A 21,236-nucleotide genomic window follows, 5' to 3' on the forward strand; every position below is an offset into this window, starting at 1 on the left:
TTGATCTTGAAAACAATCAAGGCAAAGAGACGTATTTTGAGGTGGCCAACTCTGATCCCCCACAAGCACATTGCAGTGGGTGTCCTCATCCCAGCTGCATTCTTGAGATCTCTCTTAAGGTCTCTATTTGGTGATCACTCTATAGGACTTTGTTGTATGTGTTTCAGCAAGTGTCCCCACTCGTTGAGCATCACCTCACTTTCTCTTTAATGGAGGGGGGCCTTCCTCTCTCTGCTGAATCATTTACACTTGCGTCTCATCTGATGCCACAGGCCCTCCTCCCTTCAGCCTCATTTATCTAGTTATAAGACCTCTGCTACTTCCAAAGGCTGGGAGCAACCCTGTACAGAGCTACCTTCCAGGAAAGAACCCCTCACATGCTGTATGGGCAGCATGGGGTGAAAGGGGTGTTTTAGGGGAACACGCCATACCATTTTTAATTTCAATACTTATGAACTGATTTTAATGTGCGTTAAGAAAATAGCAAATCCATGAATTCACACCTACTATATTCACACCTATTCACTATTCACACCTATTCGTACTTATTCACACCTATTATTTAAACTGTTTCATCTTTAAATAAATTTAAGTTTAAAAAAGGAATTGATTTGAAGAACCAATATTGATAGACTAATAAAACAGATGTTTATATGTATGTGGCAAAGTGAAGGCATATGAGGCTGACTGAGGTCTGAGAAGCCCAGCTTCACTAGATTTTGGGAAAACAGGGGCTGTGGAGTCTTGCAGAGCAGCATGTTCTGTTAGGAAAATTCACACTCTTTTTCCTTCAGCCTTAAATTTTTACACTAAAACATTAAAAAAAAAAAACCTATAATTATTTTTCATTTGTATTTTGTGACTTATTTTGCATATTATTCTCCGTACTTTATGATTACTTATGAAGGGGAGGAAGATTATCCTCTGCCCACTCTGGGTGCTTTCTGGCTGGACTACAAATTAAATTGACCTGAGACTGAATAGCAGGAGAAAATCAACCAAAGCTTTATAACATGTATACATGGGAGAGATCAGGGAAACAGTTTCTCAACAAATGGCAGAGGTTTTCACCTTAAATACACTCTTCAGCTAAAGACAAAGGAAGATATTGTGGGTGGGGGAGTCAGTTATGGGAGATTACCAGAAAAGCACAGTAAACAAGAGTAAGGTTATTATGCAGCTTCGCCTTCCCCATTGATAAGTTTCTAGAGATAAGGTCATCCCCCCTTCTTCCTGGTACAGAGAGGGAGATACGTTTACAAATGCAGATTTCCCTTACCAATGTAAATGTTTGGCAAACAGAACTTTGATAAGAATGGGCTTAGCAAGGACCCTCCCAGTCTACTGATACCCAGAGTTATCTGTGGTGATGGCCTGTCCTGGGGACAGGCCTCTTATCCTAAATTCTTTCAGGTAGTTAGGAGGGTGGGGGATCAAAATGTCTTTCAGAAAATAATCAAGGTAAAGAGACATATTTTGAGGTAGCCAATTCTGATCCCACACACTTACTTTCTTTAAAATATATGAATTTAGGGGCTGTCCCCGTCGCTTAGTGGTTAAGTGCATGTGCTCCACTACTGGCAGCCCGGGTTCGGATCCCGGGCACGCACCGATGCACCGCTTCTCCGGCCATGCTGAGGCCACATCCCACATACAGCAACTAGAAGGATGTGCAACTATAACATACAATTATCTACTGGGGCTTCAGGGAAAAAAAGGAGGAGGATTGGCAATAGATGTTAGCTCAGAGCTGGTCTTCCTCAGCAAAAAGAGGAGGTTTAGCACGGATGTTAGCTCAGGGCTGATCTTCCTCACAAAAAATAAATAAATAAATAAATAAATAAATAAATAAATAAATAAATAAATAAATAAATAAAATATATGAATTTACATATTTGCTGCAATTTAAAGTGTGATTTTTATAACATTTCAGGACTAGAATTCTTTTTCCTTGAGGAACATACTTTCAATTTTATAATGAAAGTCAGCTGGAATATAAGACGGCATATAGAAAATTACTTTAGAGACAAATTTTCAATATCTTTTTTATTTATAAATGAGTTGTGTTGTTATTAAAAAACAACTTGATTCAATTACACTGATTTCTTTATTTTACACTTTACCTCATTCCATATAGATTTGAGACAACTCTAGCAAGGACATATATGATAAAATAAAAATGAAAAAACTAAGACTGGGAATTAAAAGTAGGAAGTTAAGGTGAGGGAGAGTATAAACACAAATATTTTTTTATGTGGCTCTACAGACCCAAGTGGTTAATGTCTTGTAGTTGAGTTTCAAATTTGGCTCTAAGCTCCTTGGCAGCTGAAGAGAAAAGAGACAAAATAGTTTCCTGATTTTCATTTTTGGGAAAGAGAATGCATGTCAGTTTATCAAACAAAGCAGAACTTTTCCCAGGACTTAGCAAAAAATGAAATTTATTAGGATGGAGGGAGCATCGCATGATATAATGGATCACGTCCTTGACATTCCTAAAGCAAAGAGAACAGAATGACTTCCCTGGCACCATCAAAGGTGACAGTAAGATAACCACATCATTTTCCATAATTCTCATCTAAAGTCCTTAGAATCAGCCCTGTGTATAATGCTGCACTTAAAGTTTCTCTTTATAACCAACGAAAGTGTTTTCAGACATTAAACTGGTGATACCATCTTTCCATCAACAACTCTCAAATTTATATTCTCCCAACTCCATATTCATATATCCACTACCTCCCACACGTGTCCACTTGGGGTCTAATAGACATGTTAAATTCAACATGGCCAAAGCTCCTGATCTTTCCCCCAAAAAACCTGCTCCACCTGCAACCTCCCTCACCCTCGATGACGACCATTCCATCCTCCTATTTGATTCAAAGCCAAAAGCCTTGAATCCTTTCATCCCTCCTCCAATCTATCAGAAAATCTCATGGTTCCATCTTCAAAATATATCCAGGATCTGACTGTCTGACCACTTCTCACCACCTCTACTGTCACCACCCCCATGAGCCACTGATAGATATCACCTGAAACATGCAATAGATAGGTCTCCTCACTTCCATCCTGCCCTCCACCCCCATTCGCTGTCTAGTCTCAGCCCAGATGCCAGACTGATCCTTTAAAAACATAAATCAGGGGCCCGCCCCGTGGCTTAGTCGTTAAGTGCGTGCACTCCGCTGCTGGCGGCCCGGGGTTCAGATCCGGACGCGCACCGATGCACCGCTTCTCCAGCCATGCTGAGGCCGCATCCCATATACAGCAACTAGAAGGATGTGCATCTACGACATACAACTATCTACTGGGGCTTTGGGGGAAATAAATAAATAAATAAATAAATAAATAAATAAATAAATAAATAAATAAATAAAATAAAAAAACAAATAAATAAATAAATAAATAAACCATATCATGTTGTATTTGGGCTCAAATCCCTACAATGGCCCCCTCTTTCATTCAGAGAACATGGCAAAGTCTTTACGTGGCCATGAGGCTCCACAAGATGAGATCCTGTTGCATCTCTGACCTCACTCCGTACTTTGCTCCAATCACATCACCCCTCTGCTGCTTCTTGAGCCCACCAGACATGCCTCCAGCCTTTGTCCTGGCTGTTCCCCCTGCCTGGGACACTGTTTTCTGCAGACACCTGCACAGTTCGCTTCCTTTTCAAAGGTCCCTTTCTCAATGAAGTCTACGTTGATTGTCCTATTTAAAGTTCCACCTTCCTTCCCCTCCATCCACCAACCCCCACCCTTCCAATACCATTTATCCTGCCCAACTTTTTCTTTTCCTTGTGGTTCTAATCTCCTTCTGGCAATCTAGATAATTATATTACATAATTTGCTTATTTATTATTGTAGCAGTCAGAATAGGCCAGGTTATGCTGCAGTAACAAACCCCTTGCCCCACCAAGGCTAGCCCCATGGCTGAGCAGTTAGGTGCACGTGCTCCACTACTGGCAGTCCGGGTTCGGATCCTGGGCATGCACCGACACACCAGTTCTCCAGCCATGCTGAGGCGGCGTCCCACATACAGCAACTGGAAGGATGTGCAACTATGACATGCAACTATCTACTGAGGCTTTGGGGAAAAAAAGGAGGATTGGCAATAGACGTTAGCTCAGAGCTGGTCTTCCTCAGCAAGAAGAGGAGGATTGGCATGGATGTTAGCTCAGGGCTGATCTCCCTTACAAAAAAAAAAAAAATTTTTTTTAATTTAAAAAAAAACACCCCCCCACCAAATCTCAGTGACTTAAAAAAAAAAATGTTCATTTATCACTTGTGCTAAATGTCTCAGGGCCCTAGGCTGACTGCACAGCCTCCATCTGAAATGTTTTCAGTTTCCACGGCAGGGAGCAGAGGGAAAGCTCTAGAGGATCTCACACAGGCAATTAAATGCTCTGATCCGGGGCTGGCTCCGTGGCTTAGCAGTTAAGTGTGCGCACTCTGCTGCTGGCAGCCCAGGTTCAGATCCCGGGCGCGCTCCAACGCACCGCTTCTCCGGCCATGCTGTGGCCACGTCCCACATACAGCAACTAGAAGGATGTGTAGCTATGACATACAACTACCTACTGGGGCTTTGGGGGAAAAATAAATAAATAAATAAAATCTTTAAAAAAAATAAATGTTCTGATCCGGAAGTGACACACCCCTTCTCACAATTCATTGGCCAGAACGGGTCACATGGTTTCACCCAATCACAGAAGACCAGGAAGTAAAGTCCTACCATGTGCCCAGAAGGGGCCAGAGAACTGGAAATATTTGGAGAACAGAACTAATGATTACTACAATTTTGCCAATTTTACTTCGTGCTCTAGAATGGAAGCTCCACAAAGGCAAGTGTCTTTAGCGCCTGGAACAGTGCCTCGCACATAGAAGGTGTTCAGTAAATATTTCTTGAATGAATGGATGGATCACATGGTTAAATTCATATCTGGAACAGGAAGTCAGGAGCTAACTATAAACCCCAAAACAAATGTATATACTGCAAACATGTAAGAAAGAAGTTCTTAATCCATTCCTGCGCGGTTCTTGAAGCCCATGAAATTATTTCCAACTTTTTCCAAGGAGGGTCCCCATAGATTTCACCTTGTAAAAGATACGTCTGAAACAGATGGAGAACATCTGATCCAGGAAGAGGGGGCGTTTGGGTATGTCAGGTATAATGCCAGAACCCACAACCAATATTAATTAGGGACCAAGGCTAGCTGGTGAGTCACTTCACCCCTCCGAGCCTCAGTCTCCTCACTGATGCATTGGGCCTGCAGTGGGGATCAACCCAACAGGTGCTCTCCATACCTGCAAGCGACTCACAAAAGCCAGGCTCGCCAAGGGGAGCTGAGCCATCCTCACCTGTGCAGCCAGTGCGCCATCTAGTGGACACAGCGGGCAGTCAGGGCAGCCGATACGCACCTGGCCTTCCTGAGTCCCTGGAGGCAGCTGGCTCTCAGGAAGGCTTAAGGAGCTCTAAATCTATATAAACCACAGAGCGAGGTAGGACTTTTGGCCTTCCCTGCGGGGCAGGGTGGAACTGCAGGGCTGGGCTGCCTGGGGCAATCATCTCCTGTCCATCCACACCTCTCTGATTCTCGGACAGCAACTGGAGGTTGTTCAGTAGGAAAAAGATCAAGTGAGGTGAGAGAGGCAATTGACTCAGCATGAAACTGAACGGAGCGCAGAATGACTTGTTAATGCAACCTTTTAGAAAATCAAAATTAGTGCCAAAGAAGATCCACGGTGAACAAAATATCACATGTTTAAATAAAAGCAGGCTCAGTATTCCCGATCTTTCCATCTGCCCTCAGGCTCCAGTAGGGCTCACAAGGCACGTTACAGATCCTATGCCTTATCAGCCTGGCCCTGGGAGAGCCCTGGAGGGACTAAGGAGCACCTGCCACACCAGCCAGGTGGCTGGGCTGGGCCAGAGTCTGGGCTCAGCAGCACACCATAACCAAGAATTACTCGACCCTGAGGAAAACGGCAAAGTCCAGTCCCAGTGGGGATTCTTCATTTACACAGGGAAGAAGATTGGTTTAAGTTCTCTCTGCAGTGACGGAGGCAGGTAGAGTGAGGGTCGACTCTGCCCTCAAGTGGCACCATCTTTTACCTGAGACATACGTGGACAGGAACAGAGTGTTAGGGGATTCTCTGGTTGGACTTTGAAAAACAGCAAAGCGCCACTGTACTGTAAGTGAACACTTTACTGCAGCAAAGCGACAGGATGACCCCTGAGGACCTTTCCCACCCTGAGATGCTTGGGTCCCTACCCAGACACGTCATTGCACAAAGCTAACACCCATGGGCTTGGTGTCCGTCACCCTCCCCGCAGAGGCCCAGCCAGGGTGGTGGCGTTTATCGCCAAGGCAAACAGAGCTGCCTCTGGATCCATGACTGGCCGTGTTTACTGATGACGTCACATCCATCCAGGGTTCCTAATCCATGTGACTCAAGGGTGAGCTGCTGGTCAAGGTGAGTCACTGGCAAGAATCTGGCCCCCAGAGTGACCGAGTCCTTGGAGAACTAAGCTGGGCTGAAACCCTACAGGTGAGGCATAGCTGCCAACATAAGGAATGTCGATGAAGAGGTGCCTCGGACCCCTCAACCCTCACTCAGCCCCTTGCAGCAGCCTCCGTCAATGCCACCTGTGTAAAGCTCACACATTCCCATTTTTCAAATGAGAAAACAAAAGCTCAAAGCAGGGAAGTGTCTTGCCCAAGGACACAGCGAGCAAGCAACAGGAGGGTTTGCTTGCTGTCTGATGGCAGAGGTAGCAAAATCAGACCAGAAGCAATGATTTTAAAAGGCAGAGGCAGGGAGGGGTATTCCATCGAGATTCGGGCAAAACCAGGTTGGAAAGAGTCTATCGGGTAACAGATCTCTTAAGTGTGAGCCCGAATTCCAGACATGCTGCTGGAATGTCCCCGGCTTCCTCCAAAGCAGTCTTCTCCAAACTGTGGCCTGGGAGCCCTGGGTGGCCCAGGATCAGCGTCTTTCAGCCTGGTCACCTGGCCCATCTATGGCTCATCCCCTTCTCTCCCATCAGGACTGCTAAAGGTCAGTGATTCAGATGGGTGGGCCACCCAAAAAAATAGTAAATCAAGAGGTGTTCACTCTGCGGAAAAGTAATAATCATAATTAAACTTGAAATGCGTCTATGCAGTGTTGCACAACCTCTGAGGGGTGTGGAAATTCCGTGTGACTTTACCAACCAGGCTATAGCCTGAAGGTGGGGGTAAAATCAGGCCGGCAGAGCTCATCGGGAGCTGCAATCTCTGTTGACAGTGAAGTGGAGTGATCTGGAGATCAAAGGCAGCCTCAAAGGGGAGAGGAGGCGGACAGTGGCTGCAGCCTCAGAACAGACCCACCACCTTCCCTCAGCCTCCACTAAGGCAGCCCCAGCCGCCCCAGGCCTCCCCCTGGCCGGCAGCCCCAGGGGCAGGTGATTGCCTGGCCTACACAGCTGCTTGTCGCTCCAGCGTATTCCAAGGGAGAGTCTGTGAATTCCAGGGCCGGGCAGCTGCACCTCTTGAGAAGTGCCGCAAGGGAGAGCTGGCCCCTCACGCCCTCAGGGTCATCTAGAGTACTGCCCACCCCCACTCCTATTGATCAGGGCATGGAGGCCCCTGGGGACATGACAGGACCGGCTCCAAGTCACACAGGGGCAGTAATCACTAGACAGAAACTAAATTTGCCAGACCTACAATCCAACGCCATTCCCACCATGTCAGGTGGGCACACTGTCGTAGTGTCCTATCCTATTTCAATGGCAGCAGCAGACCCCTGTCACCAAGTCACAACGGGTACAGGCCCGGAGCCTAGGGTTGCTCTGGTGTAGCCAATGTCAGGCTTACAACAGCCTGAAAGTGTTACAAGGCACTAACAGAGGCTGTTCCTCTTTCCCAGCTGCTGTTTCCACATGGAGGAAGAATCCAGAGTCCAGATCAGGAGTCTACTCAACAACTCAATGGTCAGCTCAATCAGAATGGGAGGAAGCGCAAACGCCTGAATATTTTGTCTGCTTCATATCAAAGATCCAAGTGTTTCACAACCTAAGGTGCTTGGAGTGACATTTCGTGCTAAAATCTCATCTCTTCTTTTTTTTTTTTTTTGTGAGGAAGATCAGCCCTGAGCTAACATCTGATGCCAATCCTCCTCTTTTTTTTTCTGAGGAAGACTGGCCCTGAGCTAACATCCATGCCCATCCTCCTCTACTTTATATGGGATACCGCCACAGCATGGCTTGATAAGCAGTGCATCAGTGTGCGCCCGGGATCTGAACCCGGGCCGCCAGCAGCAGAACGCACACACCTAACCGCTTTCGCCACCAGGCCGGCCCCAAATCTCATCTCTTTTTGTGTTTGGAAGAAAGCCCCTACTGTAGGCGAAATCTTCCAGGAATTATGAACTCAATCACAAGCGCTGAGATGGATCAACATTTTAGCTAATACTAATGCATGAATACTTTCCTACCGGGGGCCTCTGGGGATATTGTTGTGGTGGTGGTTTTGTGGGGACAAGGTTTTCATTTGCCAACTTTGAAAAATGATTCAGAAATGCATTTCTTGGAAAGGTGGATGTAAAATTACGTTCTTTGATTAAAGTAAAATAAAAGTGCTTTTAGAAATTGGCCTAAGGATATAAACTCACAGACAATAGGAGATTTTCCAGGACAGTCCCAATTTTCATGACATTGCCCCTTTGGGCTCCATAATCATATTCTTACTTGGCAGTCCCTGAGTCTTTGTTTTATCTCCAAAACAGGGTCATCCCCAAAATGAAGAAATTTAAACGTATTAAAAGTTTCAAGAAGTGCTTTCTTGCCATTTGGATTTTTCATTTGAAGATTCGTTATGTTGGTATATGTTGACTTCAACACAACCTCAAATTTTAATAACAATAGTGTCACTTAGGAATGCTTTCAGCTGCAAGAACGGAAAACTCAGTGCTCACTGATGCTGGTGGGGTCGCATTCTCTCTCCTCTCACCCGCCTCAATTTGGTGACGTCCAGTCTTGTTTGTTGCTTTGAGCTTGCAAGATGGCGGCTTCTTCTTGCACAGACATCATATCTGCTCTCTAGGTAGTTATCAGGGGGCCAAGCAAATGGCTGCCCAAACCCCACCTGTTTCGCTTTTTACCCTCTCACCAGATCTTTGTGTACTTTGTCTCTGTGTCTATTTTGCCACTACTAACTGCAGGGGAGACCAGAAAGTCAAGTTTTTGGGTCTCCAGCCCCGATAGTAGAAAATCTGCCATTCTATGCCTGCTTGTTGTTTTACCAAGGTTAAAGCAACTATAGATTTTTAGTATCTCTAAATACAACAAATAATGCATAGAATGCATGCTTTTCATTGGAAAGTTCATGCTACTGACAGGTATTAAAATAGTGAAGCTCTTTCCACTGTGAATTTGTGACTCCCACTCAGGCCCAGAGTCCTGCTTGACATCATAGCCAAACACGCGCTAAAAATTTTATAGTGATCAGATACTAAATGGAACATTCCAACAGGCTTAAGTGGCGAAGTCTGCCTTTCTTACTCAGCAGAGTTTCCATTGATTCTTAAGCCTTCCTGCGCCTCTTGGTCAAGGTCAATATGTTGGGGACATTTTAAAAGAAACACAGAAATGACTACTCAAGATTTTTGCTTAATTATTTATAATTGTATGCATTTGCCTAATGGAAATTTCCATTTTATGCTGAATTTCAAGATCCATGGGGATAATACTTCCCCTTTTAGTGAAACAGTTGCATTCTCTCATCGCTTATTGCTCTCATAGATCCGTGGAATATCAGAGTCAGAGCAGAGGCACAGTTATAGACAGTGGGAAAGGTCACAGAAGGTCTGAGCTGTTCTGGACACAGATTCACTGGAAATGCCAGGGCCCAATGTTGAATGGTCCCTTGTGGTGAGGTGGCACCTGGCAGGCACATGGACACAAACACGGGTATGTGATAAGGTGGGGGTGCACACAAAGAAGTTCATCAGGACAGGCCTTTGCTTTCCCTGAAAGAAAATTAAAGCATTGAAAAACAAATTGTTCTAGTGCAGAATAGTCCATTATATTCCACCCCCTAGCACCCCGTGCTGTTCACTTTGGGGAACTGCTTGACAATCCAGGTGTCTTCCTTCTGGCTTCACTGCTGTGACAGCAGCAGCAGGGAAAGAAATGAGAATTGTCTATCTGGCTCAATACATTTCTGTAAAGGCACTTCAGAGTGTCTCTTTCCTCTCAGAAAAAGCCCCAAGTGAAGATAAAATTGTTCCAGAATTTACCGCACTTATCAAGGAAAAATATTGGGCACACCCTGCAAGGATTTAAATCCTACAAAGAGGACATTTGCAGACATGGTTGATGATTGGAATTTGCTAAATATAGAAAACAAATCTGCTTAGGAAAAGAAAGTCTGGAACTTTCTCTGCTGATGCTTTCCCATGGAAAAATCAAGACAAAGCAAATGAAGATAGGCCAGGAAGATCCACTTCCACAAATCAGCCATTTCCCCATGAAGCCAAATCACGGAGAAGTTTTCAGGACAACAGACCAGTGTCTCTCCCTTTCTGCCCTTAAAAAAGTAAACAAATGTTCAGGTTATCTTGGCCTCTGGCAAATAGCCTCTCTTCCCAGAGGCCATCTGGCACCTGGAGAAAAAGAAAGACTTCTGAATCAATGCTGTGGACAGAAGTCAAAAAAAAAAAAATCAGACAATTTTAGAACTAAAAGTAACTTGAAGACCAACTACCCTATTTCAGAGGTGAAAAAATTGAGACCAAGAAGTGAAAAATGCCTTGGCCAGTCCCACCTACCAATAGAGGCAAACCGGAACATGATCCTTGGCCTCCTAGCCCAGGACTTATCGCGCCATAAGCAGTCTCAAATGGAAACTACAAAGGCCCTTTCAGACTCCTGGCAGACTGTACCACCCAGAATTCCTCCAGTTTCAGTTACTTAAAATTATGGCTAATGTAACAAAAATATTTTAACACATAGCTGAGTTTGCAAGAATAAAGGAAATATATCAGATACCAAAAACACAAAGGGAAGAAAACCAATCTCTGGAACAGATGATACGGCAGCCCTTGGGGGTGTGAGTGGGAGTACTGGACTTGGAAATGGGCCTAAATGGTCAGGTGTTTCAAATGCTATGTGTTTCACCCACACAAGGATTTGGGACCTGTGCAAGATGAAGAGTAGACACTAAGACCCATTCACACAGGTGGGACCCTCAGAAGACTCTGTGCCAGTAAGAGGGGCACTAGAAAATACTTATTGACCCGGGGGAGGACAGAGGAGTTTGACTTAACTGGAGTTTTAAGGAGAAAAAAATAATATCCTAAGAGAACTTAACCCACTAAGCCTGTGACATGGGGCAGATGCAGAGTCTGAATTTTACTCTCTCCCATGGTGAGCTCCTTGGCGTGCCTGGCAGGAACAAATGCAAGACTATTCTGAAGGAATACTTCACAACCCAGGGCATCCAGCGTTCTTAGAGACAAAATGGATCACCACTGAACATGATCTCATAGTGAGAAATTAGTAAAACAGATAAGGAAATGATTGACCCACCATGATAGAGAATCTGCAGACACAACCATGACTGAATGAAACCAGAAACAACCAAACAAGACAAAATCAAACACAAACCACACAGAACTATCTGGTAGAGACTATAAAATAATATTGTAAATGATTAAAGAGATGAAGGGATAGAAACCACAAGAAAATAACATTCTGAAAAAGAAACTGAAAGACTTATAACAAGAGATTAGATTAGTAATTTTAATTTTTAATTTTGCTTTCCCACAAAGCAAAGTTCAGACCTAGATGGCTTCACCGGTGAATTCTACCAAACATTTAAAGAAAACTAAATACTAGTCTTGATAAATTCTTCCAAAAAATAGAAGATGAGAGAATACTTCCCAACTCGTTCTACGGGGCCAGTATTACCCTGATATTGAAACCCATCAGACATCACAAGAAAACAACACACCAATATTCCTTAAGAATATAGATGTAAGAGTAATCAACAGAACACTAGCAAACTGAATCCAGCAACAATAAAAAGGATTATACACCATTACTAAGTGTAATTTATCCCAGGAATGCAAAGTTGATTCAACATACAAACTCAATCATTGTAGTACACCAAATCAACAGAATAGAGAAGAAATCCACATGATCATCTCAACAGACACAGAAAAAGCATTTGGCAAAATCCTATACCTTTTTATGATAATAATTCAACAAACTAAGAATAGAAGAGAATTTCCTCAATCTGATAACTAGGTTACAAAATCAATATACAAAAATCAATTATATTTCTATATACTCACAATGAACACTCTGAAAATGAAAATGAGAAAACAATTCCGTCTACAACAGCATCAGAAAAATAAAATACTTAGGAATAAATTTAACAAAAGAAGTGTAAAACTTATACTCTGAAAAACTACAAATCATTGTTCAAAGAAATGAAAGAAGACCTAAATAAATGCAAAGACGTTCCATGTTCAGGGATAAGAAGACTTAATATTGTTAAGATAGTAATACTTCTCAAATTGATCTATGAATTCAATAAAATCTTTATTAAAATCCCAGATGTTTTTCCTGTATAAATTAACAAGAAAATCCTAAAATTGATATGGAAATACAAGGCACCCAGAGCAGCCAAAACAATCTTGAAAGGGTGAACAAATTTGGAGGACTCACAGTTTCTGATTTCAAAACTTACTACAAATCTACAGTAATCAAATCAGTATGGCAGTGTAGTGGTAGGATAGATATATAGATCAACTGAACAGAATTGAAAGTTCAGAAACAAATGCTTACACTTATCAGTTGATTTTTGACAAGGGTGCCAAGACAATTCAATGGGGGAAAGAATTATCTTTTCAACAAATGGTGTGCTAGAACAACTGGATATCCACAGGCTAAAGGATGAGGTTGGACCCCTTTCTCACACCATACCCAAAAATTAACTCAAAATGAATTACATACCTAAATATAAGAGATAAAACTATAAAACTCTTAGAGGAAAACAGGGGGAAATATTTATGACCTTGAGTCAGGCAATGGTTTCTTAGCTATAACACCAAAATCACAAGAAACAAAAGAAAAAAATAGATGAATGGGACTTAAAATTAAAAACTTTTGTGCTTCATGGGACACCATCAAGGAAGTGAAAGGACAACCTCACAGAATGGGAGAAAATATTATATTTGTAAATCATATATCTGATAAGGAACTTGTATCCAGAATATATAAAAACTCTGACAACTCAATAATAAGAAGATAAAAATCTAACACAATTTAAAAATGGGCCAAGGAATAGACATTTGTCCAAAGATGATATAAAATAAGTTCATGAAAAGTTGTACAACACCAGTAGCCACTAGAGAAACGCAAATCACAACCACAACGAGATACCAATTCACACCCTGTAGGATGACTATAATCAAAAAGATAGACAATAACAAGTATGAGCAAAGATATGGAAAAATTGGAACACTCATACCTTGCTGGTAGAAATGTAAAATGGTGCAGTCACTTAAAAAAACAGTGTGGCAGTTCTTAAAAATGTTAAGCATAGAATGACCATACAACCCAGCAAATCCACTCCTAGGTATGTACCCAAGAGAAATGAAAGTATATGTCTGGGGGCCGGCCTCGTGGCTTAGCGGTGAAGTGTGCGTGCTCTGCTACTGGCGGCCCGGGTTTGGATCCTGGGCACACACTGACACACTGCTTCTCCGGCCATGCTGAGGCCACGTCCCACATACAGCAACTAGAAGGATGTGCAACTATGACATACAACTATCTACTAGGGCTTTGGGGGGGGAAAAAAAAGGAAGAGGATTGGCAACAGATGTTAGCTCAGAGCCGGTCTTCCTCAGCAAAAAGAGGAGGATTAGCATGGATGTTACCTCAGGGCTGATCTTCCTCACAAAAAAAGAAAGAAAGTATATGTCCGCACAAAAACTTATACACAATTTTCACAGCAGTGTTATTCACAATTGCCAAAAAGTGGAAACAATCCAAATGTCCACCAATGGATGAATGGATAAAAAAAGTGGTATATCCATACAATGGAATATTATTCGGCAATAAAAAGGACTGAAGTACTGATACATACTACATTATAGATGAACCTTGAAAACACTATACTAAGTGAAAGAAACCAATCACAAAACACCACATATTGTACAATTCCACTTATATGAAATGTTCAGAGTAGGTGAAACTTTAGAGACAGAAAGTAGATTTAGTGGTGTATAGGAATAGGGAAAAGGGCTGGGGGAAAATGGGGTGTATCTGCTAAGGGGTACAGAATTTCTTCTTAGGGTGATGAAAATGTTCTAAAGTTGATTGTAGTGATGGTTGCACAACTTTACAAATAAACAAAAAACCCTTAAATTGTACACTTTAAATAGGTACATTTTGTTGTTTGTGGATTATATTTCAATACAGCTTTTTTTTTTTTAAGAAACTGATAGTTGAGAAAGAACCAAATAGAATGTATAGAAATGAAAAATCGTACTGAAATTTAAAACTCAATGGACAGGTTACACAGGAATTTGACATAGCCAAAGAAAGAATGAGTGATTCAGAGGAAGATGATTCAGAATGCAGCACACACAAAAAGATAAAGATATGAAAAATGTAAAAGAGAGGTATGGTTTCTATACCCAGCTAAACTATCAGTCAGCATACTAAACTAAACTTCAACATCTCCAGCTCTGATCTCACCATTACAAACTTAAGCGTTCATTGACACAAGACACAACAACAACGACTCAAGAGTTGCTGGATAAAATGTCAATTCTACAAAAAAACAAATAACATTTTCACAGTGCTTGTTAATAACTCATGAGCAACAGAGAAGATGGATTAAGATTTGAGCTTTCTAAACAGAACAATGTTGAAAAGTATAAGTGGTTCAAATACCATTGAAGTGACAAAATTGGTTTTCATGTGTATCTTATGAAATCCGTTGAATGCTTCATGATCATATAGCATTTATAGTATATTAATATATGTTGCATTTAACTCTTATTCCTAGAAGGGTTTATACCAGAGGTAATAAGCCACTATACTTTAGACCTATCATTAGTGTTTTTATAAATTTGATAAGTATTCACCTTTTTTTGAGCACTAACATTTTCAGTATATTCATATAAGTGTGACTGGATGTATACTCTGCAATGAACTCTGCTAGAAAGCTCACAGCTTTTTCTCAAAATCCGTTTATGCCAATGCCTTGTTACCTTTTGATATTCGTTGAATCTAAAATCTGTATATTCCCTTAGAGGACTTCAGACCCATAATCTGTTTTGCAGTGGTCTATTTTATTGTCTTTTGAAAGCTGGAGAAAACCAACCTCTGATGTAGTTGTTTCCTGTGAAATGAAGAGCATCTTGTCTACATCATAAATTCATCCTCTTAACAGTCTTGAGGAGCTACTATGTGCCAAGCACTGAGCAACCTGCAGTGAACCATTCAGGAATCATCCTTGCTCATGAGATGTTTGCATTCTAATGGTGGGGCAGGGGTGGGAAGAGGTAATCAATAAAGAAATGAATGAGAAAAAGATAAGCTAGTGTATTAGTTTCCCACTGCTACTGTAACAAATTAGTAGAAACTTAGTGGCTTAAAACAACACATATCTATTCTCTTACAGTTCTGGAAAGTCTGAAATGAGTCTCAAAGGGCTGAAATCAAGGTGTCAGCAGGGCTGGTTCCTTCTGAGAAGAATCCACACGCTTGCCTTTTCCAGCTTCTAGTGGCCTCCTGTATTCATTGGCTTATGGCCTCTTCTTCCATCTTCAAAGTACATCACTCCAGTCTCTGCTTCTGTTATCACAGTGCCTTCTCCTCTGACTTCTCCTGTGTCCCTCTTATAAGGACCTTTGTGATTATATCCAGCCCATTCAGACAATCCAAGATAATACCCTCCTCTCAAAATCCTTACCTTGATCACATTTGCAGAGCCCCTTTTATCACATAAAGTAACATTCACATGTTCCAAGGGTTAGGACTTGACGTCCTTGGGAAGTCATTATTCAGTCTGCCATAGCTAGTGATAAGCCCTACTAGAATTAAAATAGAATGCTATGATAGAGAAGGCCTAAAACACTACTTCAGGTTGAGTTGTTAGGGAAGGCCTGAAATCCAAATTACAGGAATGCAGTGGGGGCAGGAGAACATTCTAGGCAGAGGGAACAGCTAATGAAAAACTCTACAGCAGGAATGAGCTTGGCATGCTGGAGAAGTTAATACTCTTGGACTGGAAGAAAGTTACAGAAAGGTAAATAAGTTTTCAGAATAAGAACATTTAAAGCCCCATCTTCTCTCTTGGTATTTTATATGGGAATTTGCCCAAAACTATTGTTATCAGCAAGGACCTCTTTTGTCATGAAACAAAGTAGAATTCTTGTGAAGATCCCAGAGCACCCATCTAGGCAGAGGACCCATCACCAGGGCCCACGGTAGGTTCAGAAGAAGGCATAAACCTCAAAATAATTTGGAGTGTGGCTTTCAAAATCTTACTGACGTTGTCATCTACAATTGCATCTCATGAGTTTTGTGAACATAAACAAGATTTTTGATTACTTAAACTAAGCAGGAGCTAAAAGAGGAAACCTTGGTTGCCTGCCCCTGGGGAGGTGGGGCGCTGATTTCCAGCGAGGCCAGGCCAGCTCCTCTTCAGGGCAGCATCCTGGGCAGTTGGAGAGCTGCCACAGAGCTTTCTCAGCAGGCAGAGAACTGTGGAGCAAAGTGGCCGCTCCTTGCCTTCTCCCAAGTCATTCCTGTCTATCGATTTACTTTCCTTGGCTCTGAACATCACTGACGCCCCAGAACAAATAAGACTGTGGGTTTCCAAGCTTGCATGAAACTGACAGATATACTTGAAGAGTCTAACACAAATGGCCTTTTGAGAGTGCTCCCACCTTTTTACACCTATAGCACATTTGACTGTACCTCTACTACTGCTCTCATTGTGGTCCTCTTCCTACCTCTTGCACACGTATTAAAGGCTTGGGTCAAGCCCGCTTCACTCTGCACTCCTACAACCCCCAGCAGGGTGCCTGGCACAGAGCAGATAATCAATACTCACTTGTTCTTTTGTTCAACAAACACCTGCCAGGCATCTATGTGCCAAGCTGACTGAACTGCACTCCTCTTAATGTTGGTACTGGCCGTTCTCAAAGACTTCTAAAGGAGCAGGATGGTCCTAACCAGGAAATGACTCCATAAGGAGAGTTAAATATGACTGAATATCTGTTTGAAGATTTGCATACAACTCTCATCTTGGCAATCAAATCCGGCCATCTGAGATATTTGCTGGTTTTATGGTAGTTTGTTAATCTCTGTCTTTTCTGGCTCTGAACCACATTGCTGAGCTGTGGGGTGTGAAATGTTAAGCCTCTGCTCTCTTTCCATCTCCTCGGTTGACTGTCTTGCAGCAGAGGGTGAAATGACCCCATTCATCAGGAGGCACAGAGGGAAGTTCTAAGGCAAATGGTGACCTGAAAAGTTAAGGCAGCAATTTTCAAGTTTAAATGAAAACCAACAGACGTACTTGAAGAGCCTAATACGTAATAGTAATTATAAGTAATTTATAGTAATTATAAGTAATTTATAGCAATCATAACGTCATGAGTGCATCTCACATATGGCAAATGAAACACAATTGGCAAATCTTATGAGCCAAATGCTAGAAATTTGTTAAGAAAGGAGGTGGCTGCTTCCACTGCCTGAAACCTAGGGCTGATGTGTTATTTCCCCCAATACCCAAGAACACATACCCTTTTAGTTCCCAAGCACGATATGTTTTATAGCTCACAAAATCTGATAACATTGTCCCAGAGTCCAAGTAGTTTGTTCTGTTCTAAGTCCAGCAGCATCTCATACTCCAGGAGTTCCCATCTGGGCCACACAGTGCCTTCTTTGTGTACATTTCCCAATGAACTTTATCACAGAAGCAGTTTAGAAGCATCATATTTTTACAGGCCATAAAAGACGCAATTGCACCCAGATAGAAGTTTTTTAAAACCAGAATAAGACTTCCCACTCTTGTTGGGTGGATGTCTCAGACGGTAAGTGGTGGTTCCTGCTGGGAGAAGCCTGTTCCGGATCCTCAGGGTCTGGGCTGGGGCTGGGGTGGAGACAGAAAAAGGAGCATCAGGAGCTACGCACCTGCTTAGACTCTGAGCGCTGAAAGGAAGAGCCGGGTCACCTCAGCTCACCTTGGTTTTCTAAATCTAGGAACCATCTTGTGAATAGCACGGTTAAATTGCATTGAGTTAAAGGCGGCTCTTAATGTGAAGTTTAAAAACGTACCGCCATTTCTGTAACCAAATCTTGGCATTTATTAATTTTTGATATATCAGAGCTTCCCAAAATGCAAGTGGCAGCCCCCTTCCTCCACCTATGAGAGCCCGTGTCCTGGGGTCCCTCACATCTTTGGAGTCAGTGAGATCCAGGGGGTCAAGCAATGAAATCAATACAACTGGGGTACATGGGCCCCTCTTCCCTCAGTCCTCAAAAGGCAGCTCTGGGGGAGCGCCCAGGGAGAGCGTGAGACTCGGGGCTTCCGGGGCCAGCACCGCGCGGGACACTACAGGGCTCTAGGACCACAGAGGCCTGACCGCCCGCGGTGCCTGCCCTGTCCAAGCAGAACAGCAACACAAGCTACGGACGCCTCCGGGGTCCACGTCCTCGCGTCGCCAGGATGGCTCCACTAGCAGCGAAAGAGCGCAGGGTTGCCGACCCGCCCTGCATGCCTCAGGTGGGGATGCCCAGCCCACACCGGCCACTAGATCCCGTCCACTTCTGCTGCCTCAGGTGGCCCCGCCCACTTGGCCCCGCTCACCTCCGCCCCGCCCACACGGGTTGCTAAACCCCGCCCACTCCGGCCCCCTCAGTTGGCCCCGCCCCACCGCTTGGCCCAGCTCACCTCTGCCCCCGCCCACCCGGGCGGTACTGCCCCCCCCTCACACCACAGCTCGGCCCGCCTCCTCCTCGCCATCCCCGGCCGCTCGGCCCCGCCCATCCCGGCCGCCTCAGGTGGGGCCGCTCCGCCCACATGGGCCGAACTCCCTCGCGGCCGCCCCGCCCACGCCGGCCCCGCCCACCCCGGCCGCCTCAGGTAGGGCCGCTCGGCCCGTTCCGCTCGCTCCGCCGCGTCAGGCTGCGTCTCCTCAGCTCCTCAGCTTCTGGCGGGCGGCGGCGCCGCAACTTTTGACATTTTGGCGGCTGAGGCGCGCGCCGGCACTCCCGGGCCGACTGCGGACCCTCGAGGGCCTCTCAGCCGCGCTCCGGCGCTCCCGCCGCCCCGGGTCGGGCGGCCACGAGGCCCGGCCGCGTCCTCCCGCGCTCGCCCGCCGGGCGGCTGCAGCCATGTCGCGGGGGCCGGAGGAGGTGAACCGGCTCACCGAGAGCACCTACCGGGTAAGCAGGCCCTGGGCGGCCCGGGACCCTGGCGGCACGGGCGTGCGGGGTTCGAGGGCGGGGATGCCCGGGGACCCTGGGGCGCCGGGGGCGGGGATCGCGGCGGAGAAGCGGGAGGCCTTGCCGGGGCAGGTGGGGGTTCCTCGCCTTGGGGTGAGGAGGGGACTTCACGCGGGAATCTCCTCCCCTCCCCCCGCGCTCCCGGCCATGGAGACGCCCAACAAACTACACGTTGCACAGCCAGACGTATTTCGGGGGAGAAAGGGGGCGGTCTGTGCAGTCCCCGCGGCCACGTCCTCCTCCCGGCTTCTCCGTGGGTCGGGGACCGCGCCGGCGGGGCTGGCGCTTCAGCTCTCGGAGAGCGGAGAGCCGGGCTCGAGTTTCCCCCGAGAAAAGGCTGCGCCCGCCCGAGAGCGCAGGGCGAGACTCGGGTGATCAGGGAGCCCGGGTGAACCGAGCCTGCGCTTCCGGGGGGCCCCGGCTCCGGGGTCCACGGCGCGGCGAGTCTGCTCCCCGGGAGGGTGCAACTTTCTCCCTCCGAGACCTCTTCGCACCAGCTTTCAGCTCCACTTGGCTCTTAGACATCTTTCATTTTGTGAGGTTATTGGAGCAGAGGACGCCCGAGGTTTTGTTAAATTGACGCGACCGTAAGGAATGCGTGGATGGTCATTCTCTTAACTTGCATTTATTACGAAGTTTTCCAGAAACGGATTTAGGATTAGTGGCCACTTTAGTAAGTTCGAGTACTTCTAAATGAATGCCAGTTGAAATAAGATATATGTTTAATCATCTGCTATTAATACAATACAACACAACTCTTGTTTTAATTCAGCTTACGGCTCATGGAACCCCTGAGACTTTCAAGTTCTCCAAATTCATTTGGAGTCATTTTTAAGGCCCAGAGTTTGGTCATTTTTATAGATTTTTTTTAACCCTAAAATTCAGTTTCTAGATTTGCAAGATCTGAGTGAATTCCTGAAATCAGAGTTTATTGACTTTTGTTGGAGAAGAATAAAAAAGAGCATGAAAATATATTCATAATCTATCCCTTGAAGCTCAAAAGAGTATTGGTTCCCTTCGTATGAATACACAAAGACTGTAACGTGAGTTACACTTGATAGATAGAGATAGTAAACACAGTTGACACAGCATTTTGGGGCCAATTAAGTAACTGTGACCAAAATCTGTTACTTATTCATGTGTTTCTTTAGCAGAGGGCAATTTTTAGAAATTCTGGAAATTTGAATGTTCAAGTTTTACCTTTATATTGAAGTTGTTAATATTTAAATGATTCTGAAGATGGGCGGGAAGGAATTGTGGGGTGTTGACAAAATGTGTAAATAAAACATATCTTAGTCTTGGAGAGTGACAGCTACTCGGATGACTGTCAGTAAAGAAAAAACTGTGTGTAATTGAGGAATGTAGATCATTGCGGCGTCTACAGTATCTGCTGGGCCACAAAAACACTTGAACACGGGAGTTTCTCTCCCCCTGCCTCCAAGAATACAGACACTTAAATTTTTCCAATCTGAAATGAGATATCAACTTGAGACAAGCAATCAGATGCTTAGGAGTAACTCTTCTCTTGGCCCTTTCTCCCACTTCTTCCCTGATTTCACTTTTAGTGATGACTCAGTGGAGGACTGTACTCCAGTGGATTACAGTGCCACAAATGCCAACCAACCACTTTTGCATGTCATATTACCCAAAAAACTGGGGCAGGAGGAGTGTGGATTTCATAGTTTTGGTCATATGTATTTATAGATATAAGGCAGTGTAAATCATTTTCATTT

At 44.3% G+C, this 21,236-nt stretch overlaps 1 protein-coding gene across 1 annotated transcript in view; it reads left to right on the forward strand.

The window, feature by feature from the left end:
* Window positions 1-19,153: 19,153 nt before the first annotated feature.
* The window catches only part of BAIAP2L1 (BAR/IMD domain containing adaptor protein 2 like 1), a 103,794-nt gene continuing 101,711 nt past the window's right edge, over window positions 19,154-21,236 (forward strand). Inside the window, exon 1 of the mRNA XM_058569283.1 lies at window positions 19,154-19,443. Coding sequence (XP_058425266.1) covers window positions 19,393-19,443 — 51 coding nt within the window. The 5' untranslated portion in view covers window positions 19,154-19,392. The remainder of the gene's footprint in view (window positions 19,444-21,236) is intronic.

The sequence above is a fragment of the Diceros bicornis genome, chromosome 26 (assembly GCF_020826845.1).
Source record: "Diceros bicornis minor isolate mBicDic1 chromosome 26, mDicBic1.mat.cur, whole genome shotgun sequence".
Classification (NCBI taxonomy): domain Eukaryota; kingdom Metazoa; phylum Chordata; class Mammalia; order Perissodactyla; family Rhinocerotidae; genus Diceros; species Diceros bicornis.